The sequence below is a fragment of the Camponotus floridanus genome, unplaced genomic scaffold (genome assembly GCF_003227725.1).
Source record: "Camponotus floridanus strain SB8 unplaced genomic scaffold, Cflo_v7.5 scaffold1, whole genome shotgun sequence".
In the NCBI taxonomy this organism is placed as follows: Eukaryota; Metazoa; Arthropoda; class Insecta; order Hymenoptera; family Formicidae; genus Camponotus; species Camponotus floridanus.
In genome coordinates this window covers 5,684,526-5,693,292 of record NW_020229214.1, presented here as the reverse complement: position 1 = coordinate 5,693,292, position 8,767 = coordinate 5,684,526, and the positions used below count along the sequence as shown (strand labels likewise).

Here is an 8,767-nt window from a genome sequence, read left to right as displayed (position 1 = left end):
ATTTAATTTTTGTGACTAAAGCGAAAGTTTTCACATGCAAGCAATCAACATCAAGATAAATATATCTGTATATATAGATAAAGATGCAAAAGAGAATTAAAACACTATATAATTAACATTTATAATACTGTAGTGTCCGTTCATTTTACTAGCTTATACATATATTTAATAATGTCTTGCAAGCTTTCGGAATTATTTCTCCTTACGTATAAATCATTCTATTTTTATATAAAATATATATCTGATTCTCTTTGATAGTTCTCTCTCTCTCTCTCTCTCTCTATATATATATATATATATATATATATATATATATATATATATATTGCTGCGTAAAAAAAATTAATCCTATTACGAGCGATATTAAAACGGCGAGCCATTAGATCCAGTATTATTTTAATATTTAATCAAATATTATTTCCATTATTTCTAATCTTATATTTCATCAGACTTAATTAATACTTATTAATTCACCTAAGAAATTAAACATATCAATGTCTTATCTCAAAGATTCAAATATTTTCTTTCGACAAACTCGATGCGACAATTCATTTATATTCATTCATATCAAAGTACAAAGAATTTCTGTCAGAATACAACTATAGCATTCTTACAAGTATCTTCAAATTCGCTATTTCAAAGATTGAATCTCTTTGAATAAAGCACGAGAGGGCGAAATATATCTTTTCGCTTCTATGCAACTGTTTAAGTAGTATCCTTTAGTATAATACCGATATAACAAGCTTACGTATAATATTACGTAATTAAAAAAAATGATTTTACTCGTAAATGCACCCTGATAATTATTACAAACATATCGAATCTTTGTCATCGACGGCAATTCAACTGTATCGCTAACACTTTTGTACCGTTTTTTTTTCATTCTTTGCATATATATACATATTCGATCGCATTATTAAAATAATATTAATAATTACCTTATAAAAAGAATGCGAGAGATACCTCTTTTTTTATACGCAACCACATCAACAAGATATCCTCGTGCATTCGACACAGACAAATTACTACTCCTCATGTATCGCCACGTATATTTCCGCAGTTGTTGTTTCGTAATATTATCGGACGATAATTAACGCGATGCTTTATTATCTCGCCTATTACAACCAATTTGGCGTTATTGCGTTTTGAGTCGTGGAGTGTAAGGCTGATCTAACAATATTAATATTATCGCTAATATCAGAGGTCGACAGTCGCATCAGATCCGTTATGATGTTCCTCATCTAACAGCGGCTCTTCTTCCACCATCATGTGAACTGTGAACAAAACTTGTCATGCATACCAACGAATACAAACATACGACACATATGTTCTAATGCTCTCTATACCTAATACCTTTAACAGCATTTTTGGATTTTTAAATTTGAATTGATTTGTGAACTTTCACATATGATAAAATTGAAGAGTACAAAAAAGAAACTCATGTTCTCCAGTTTTCATGTTTATGAAAAAATTGCAAATTGTTGCAAATTGTTTTCACATGTGCAAAAATTTTTTTCTTATATGATAATAAATGAATAATTAGCTCGTTTTTTTGCGAAAAATATTAAATAATACAGATAATAGGAAATATATTTTTTAATGCAATGAAATCGGAGAACACAAATTCCTTTTTTAGCGCGCTTCTAAATTTCTTACTTCCAAATATGTCCATCTAATTAAATGTTCAATTTCTTTACGAAAAACACGAAAATATATATACTCTACTGCCAATCAATAATATATATTATTTCTGGAATCTTTTATACATTGTTCTTGCAATAACTTAAAAACAAAATTCAAGCAGCAGGCAGAAAAACATGCGAAAAATAATTCTGACATATGCTACATAAATAAAAAGTCATAACAAAAATCCTTCGTGCATCTTTACACGAAGTATAAATTTGCAATTTATTCGTAATATCAAAAAAACTCTTCTGATTAAAGAATTGAAAAAAATCTGTCATATAACTATCATACTATCATTGTATAATCGCGTTTAAAGAAATTGCCATATACACATTGTTCATCTTACAAGATTAAAATTGCACAAACATCAAATTTAAAATACAATATTTTTAATTTGAAATTTGTTTTAGTATTTTTTTCCTCTTGAAAAGATATTAATATCTATTAAACATAAAAAGCTGTATGATTTTTGCAGATGTATGAATGAATTGAATCTAATCGTTCAGAAATAAATGTAAAAATACTAAACAGCACATGCAAATGACGCTTTGGAAACGTGCAAGAAACTGGTAACAGTTTACTTGTTTGTAACATGCACACGTAATATATAACGATATTATACAAATATACAAGATATTTATATTAGTGATGCATTTTCTTATAGTAGAAAACATTTATACTTAAATCGATCGATCCCAATATAGATTCTCATGATCACATTACCTTCTCATGTTATGTCTTAAGCAAGTTTTGCACAAAAAACAAGGACTTTAGATGAAGCAGAAACGCAGAAAACATGCACACATTAACTTTTCACGTGAAATTTTGCAAATAATTTTACATTCGTTTTTTTATTTTTATTAATTCGTTCTTTTTTTAAAGCATGGAATGTATCGCAATATATAACTTTTTTTGTTGATATACTTCTATCAAATAAATTTAAAAATTTATTCTAAATAACAATTTTCTGAATATGATGCAATACAACTATTGGATGTGTCGAGATTTGAATAAATTGATTCTTCTAAAAACATTTCTAATGAATCTGGTTAAAATAAAGAATAATATATCACAGTATAAATTCATTTATCCAGAATATATAATACAATGAAGAAACAAAACTCGAGAAATACGGTACAGATAAAAGATAGAATTACACTTCATTTAAAATAACATTTACAGTACTGCCTTCAAAGAAATATAATTACAGTTAGAGTAATCTAAAGTTTATCTGCTCTACTTCATCCATTTACAATAACAATTCTTTTAAATGGAAAGTAATTTTAAAATTATTTTTGACCGCGCATTTTATTTTATTAGGATTTTAAAAAAAATTTTAATATATCCCGAAAAAAGTTATACTGCAATTGAAACATTGTGTCAATAAGAAAATGTTCCTTTTGTTATATTATGTCCTCCTACATCAACATTCCTTTAAGAATAGTACAATAGAAAAATTATGAATATTAACACTCTAAATATCTAATATTATGTACTAAGTTTTTGCAGTTCATATCTAATAAATTTAATAGTATATTATAAAAATTTAATTACTTATTATTTATATAAGAGGAAACATTATTCTAATAAAATTATACATATAATGTAATGTACAAATAATAATTAAGCATGTATCTGCCATTTGCTTGTAACATTTCGTGTAAAATGTATATACGTAATATATTTAAAATATATATATATATATATATATATATATATATATATATATACGCGCGTATCTCAGAATGTGTCACATATACTTACATAAAGAATCTCTTAATAAAATATTTATCTTAATCATATCTATTGTCATACGATGTAGAAGTAAACAAACGTATCTAGTGCAAAGCTATAATTGTCTGTAGCCTCTTTGTATATTCTGACGTATCTCATATAATTCAATTTATCCTATCTTCATTTTAAATTGTTCTTTTTATCAAATACACAAACACACACACATGAAAGCAGAAATAGAAAATGTTCATGACACACATTCCATGTTATCAAGATATAGATTTTGAAAGAAAATTTATACAATTCATTATGTCCTGGTAAACATATTTTAGAAAGAAAAATTTTTTTTTCTGTAGACTTTTACAACTTTTGTTAACAAATACAAATAAATTTATATCCTTAAATATATTAATTGCATTCTTTAATAAACTGAAATAAAAAATGTATCCAGATATTTTTAAAAACACATTATATAAAATTGTTATAATGAAAATAATTCCATAAATCCCATTATATTATAAAAAAAATCTTAATTATCGATTTAAATTATCGATTCAAAAAAACAATCCTTAATTTTCCAACGACTAGAGTTATTTATGAATCATGATTTATTCATTTCGTTTCTTCATTTTGATTCTTAATCGTGCATTTGAAGCATAATTCCTATTATGCTATAACTAGAGCACTCTACAGCAATGAAGAAAGGACATATCGAAATCAGAAATCATCGATGTTAAAAAATTTTAGATTAATAATTAATAATTCAATTGATATAAAAAAACCTCATAACATCCTCATATAGACATCATTTAGATGTACATCGTGCTTCTCTTCCTGCACAATGGATTATATAATTTATCACTTTCTTGTCTTATATGAGTACCGAATGCTATTCTTATTATACGTTCGAGCGACGTTTTCTTATTTTGATGTACAGTACACTATACTGAAAGTTCATGATAATTGCTCTAGTCAGTTCAATCAAGACTTAAATATTATTCGTACTAGTTTATGAAACGCGACAGATTATGAATTAAACGTGATAATAAATGAGCTGTACTATTCGAATATCTATATACACGGAACTCGTCGGATACTTTTTTTATACTTTGTTACAATACGACCTCTTTATACAATACTCGCATCAGACGAATCACATACAGAGCATTCATTATCACCAATTGACTCTAGTGATGTTTCTTATGCAATCTGTTACGTTGTGACCTATTAGTACCATTTTTCTCGGTGACGTTAGAAATCTGAGTAGTGATTGTATGATGATCGCATGGTATCCTGAATAACTTAATCTTCATGTGATCACATATTTCAAGGCATACTTGAGCACTATATCGGAAAAGATCCAAAGTAACCCAGATCTAAACACATATTACATAGTACATTACTTAAAAATCGAGATCTCGTGTAGAATCGAATCATTAACAAATATGAAAAGCGCGCGACTTACGAAACACATCCAAAGAACGTAATACTCCTTGATGAAAAAATTGAAATATTGATTAAGGAACAACATAGCTGGGCCAAATAAAGAACTGTCCAAATATTGCATCTCATTTTTGGTCATATGAGCAACCTGTTAAAAGAATAAGATATATATGAAATATGATATTCATATGAATATTTATTCACAAAAGTTTGATATATAATCAAATGATATCAATATATATATATACCACTAATCTGTTGGTAACTTTGGCTGCAACCATCCCAAATGCAAGTATATACAAGGATGGATGATTTTCATAGACGTGCTCAGCGCTTTTTCTATATATTATAAAAGCTGGCACTATCACGAAACTAAATGGTATAATTGGCGATAAGACAGATGTTCCCTGAAATAAAATCGATCTTATGCAGAAAAATTCTAAAACAAATTATATTTATACAGAAATTACATTTGATATTCGTAAAAAACGACAAGAAAATATATGTTTTTATCAAATAAACTTATTAATTAAAAATGTCTTTACAGTTAACATCTAATGGTATGTTATCTATATCTATACATAAATAAATAAATAATAAATAAATAAATAAATATATATATATATATATATATATATATATATATATATATAATATAGATACGAAAATTATCTCATACATTGCTTAAATATATATTTGTAAAATGTATTAATTGAGGAAAAATATACATATCTACATAAAATTACTTTATATTCCAAAAAATTTTTTCATAAAATGTAATGTAATACATTAATGCTACACAATTGGTACAATAATATTGTCAGCACAAATACTATTGCAATACTATTGCATTCAACGAGAAAAAATGTTGCACAGGAAAATAAAGGAAATAAAATGTGTTAAATAATATTAAATCCAAAAAAATTAATATATGTAAAAATTAATATGTATTTACTCATATTAATGCAACAAATAAATCAATTTAGATAAATATTTAAGAAAAAGATGGATTAAGTACAATATAGGAAAAACATAGTTTGTTATCATTACAATATAAAAAATCAGCTTCATCCGATATACATGCAATATAATATTAAAAAATAAAACTTGCAATATCCAAATATTATAAGATTAATATTTTAATAGTAAAAAATAAAGTTCTATTATATCCAAGCGTTACAATTTTAATTATCAGTTTTTCTCATCTATTTTCTTCTACAGCTTTATAACATATACATGCAAGAGAGTTAGGCCTGGAAAAAACTTGGATAAAACTTGGAGACACAATAAAATTTGATATATGTATAGTCTAATATAACTGCAAAATATGATGAAGGAAGACAGGTAGGTGTGTATGTGAGGATATCTGTGTAAGGAAGTATGTAGTATAAAAAAAATATCAACGCAAGTATGAAAATAAAAATAATTAATGAATAATTTTACACGATGTTGTTAGATTTAGGCCCATCGTGATACACATCTACAAGAATGAAATTCTACTGTTATTTTCAAGTTATACAATTTGTCACATATTAATAAAAAATATATAAATACATTAATTTAAATGGACCTAAATCACATACTGAATGAAAAAAAGTGCACTACACAATGTGATCCTACTACTTTTTCAGCTGACTTACTGCGACGGTGGAGCCATTTTTTCCGACACCACCGGCGAGAATGACGGATATGCTGCTCTGTGCAAGTAAAATAGCGATGCCCACAGCAGCCCATAACGGAAACACCTTCACCTCTGTGCCAGTGTATGGCAACTGTATAAGCGACACGAAAGATCTTTTGATTAGAGCTGTCAAAGAGACCACCCTCATACCAAGGATTGTCTAATACTCCGCATAATTCTTGATATGTTAGTTTATTAATAGTTGGCATGTTACAAATCAAGAATTATATGTTCGCTTTTGAAACAATTTCATATTTTGTTTTTAAACATATTGTTTATTAATCAACTCACAATCTATAATGTTATCACAAAAAACAACAGGAATATTCACGAATAATTAAAATTTCTATAAAAAAATTCCATATTTAAAATATATTAACTGAACATGTCGATACACTCTTATTATTTCCCTGATTTCTAATTTTGTTTTATATTTGTTTTGCATATGCAATAAAGTATATTCATATAAATATATTCATATAAAATTCATTTTAAAATTCATATAAAAATATATTCATATAAATACTTATAAATCTCTTTTATTTGTTATTCAAAAAACGTAGAGTAACAGCCATCTGTGGAAAATTTATATAATAGAAACTTAAAAAGAGTTTTCTTTCTATTATATCAAAAGAAATATGCTACATAGGGTAATCTTTTATAATTCTCTCAATCAAATATGAAAAGAAATATAATACTTTTTCAATAATTATTTATAAAAATTAAAGATGTTAAATAATGAAAAAGTCCGCTGTTGTTTCAGGAATATGTAAGACATGATAAGTGCGAGGAACAATATACGGTGGCGCGAGACCCAAATTCTGCGCGTGATCCAACAAGAGAATCGAAGAGAAATTCTATCATTGTGCGACATTCGATCATTCACAACGTGTGTTTGCTATCTTCTTGTTTTACATATAATACACACATCATACGTTCCTTTGCAGGCATCGCTACTCTCGGGAAAAAATACATATAGCAGATTCCAATAAACTATTAACATTTGTGAACTATTCACATTTTTGCTTAGACATGATAATTTATCTATTCATTCAAATGCTTTAAATGATTTAAGAAGTCTGTTTAACATATAATTAAATGTAACATAAGATTTCACAAAAATTAGTAACTTAAAATTTTTATGCAGATTAAAATTATTTTTTTGCATCAGTGGTATGTTTAACAACAGAGAACAATAAATGACATTAAATTTCTTGAGGAAAAAAATTATTTAAAGAGTTAATTATATATGTTAAGCTTTTAATATATTAAATAAAAAAAGCGTTTAAATAAATTGCACAAGATATCATTCTGATAGCTTAATATGCAAATGGGGTATACATCGATATTTCAGTAATAATAACTGTACATCCGGCATGTAAGTTTCTCAAAGTACAAGAAATCGATAGATAGAACAGCAAGCAAGAAGAGAAAAATGTAGGAAACAGATAACATTTCTACTGTATATAAAATGGCAAAAGATATAAGAATGTATTGTTGTATATTATGAATGCCATTTTTTGGGGACTTACTGCAATTGTGGAACCATTTTTTCCAATCCCACCAGATTCAAAGACTTTACAGAATTCAAGGAACACCTTAATGAAGCCTGCATAAAAGAGCACTGCTATGTAGTTATTGAGTGTGCCTACACCGAGCACAGGGATCTAAACAAAGCCATAAGATCTTCATTCGTGATGAAAATTGTTCGTTACATTGTTTTCTCGTGTGTGTGTATACATATATATTTTATAAACCTTTACAAGTTATATCTCTTGATAGAAGATTGCTGCAATAATCCTGCTATGAATGGGCTTAGTTCTATCTGTGGTCGTACATTTACTGCATATAATATATAAATAAAACATGCTTTTCTTATTATTCATAAAAGATTATAAGGCACGAGGAAGCAGCTGGTTATTGCACAATGAATCATGTTTCATGATTTTCACTCACTTTTTCAATGCACACCACAGTATCCATCATAAAGAAAAATTAGTTCTTCTTTGCATCATACTTAAGTTCCACAGAGTTCAGTATATTATCTATACTATATATACATGCATATATATATATATATATATATATATATATATATATATATATATAGAAATACTCACTACATTTTTTTTTAGAAAATATGAAAAAAATGTAATGTATATTTGTTATAAATCATTATTGAAAATATAAAAATTTTAGCACAATGTGCATTTAAATATCTTT

The 8,767-nt window shown here is 26.6% G+C and overlaps 1 protein-coding gene across 8 annotated transcripts in view; it reads right to left on the bottom strand.

Moving 5' to 3' along the window:
- Window positions 1-332: 332 nt before the first annotated feature.
- Window positions 333-8,767, bottom strand: part of LOC105254704 (cholinephosphotransferase 1) — a 12,303-nt gene continuing 3,868 nt past the window's right edge. For 2 of the 8 annotated variants that reach the window (XM_011263546.3, XM_011263541.3), the window contains 6 exons: window positions 8,077-8,211; window positions 6,504-6,635; window positions 5,112-5,270; window positions 4,886-5,011; window positions 4,655-4,796; window positions 333-1,274 (listed from right to left, as the gene is read on the bottom strand). In XM_011263546.3, the coding sequence (XP_011261848.2) occupies window positions 1,198-1,274; window positions 4,655-4,796; window positions 4,886-5,011; window positions 5,112-5,270; window positions 6,504-6,635; window positions 8,077-8,211 (771 nt within the window). In that variant the 3' untranslated portion in view covers window positions 333-1,197. Of the gene's footprint in view, window positions 1,275-4,005; window positions 4,367-4,654; window positions 4,797-4,885; window positions 5,012-5,111; window positions 5,271-6,503; window positions 6,636-8,076; window positions 8,212-8,767 lie in introns of those variants that run through there. The other 6 variants (XM_011263547.3, XM_011263544.3, XM_020028582.2 and 3 more) reach the window with 5 other exon arrangements.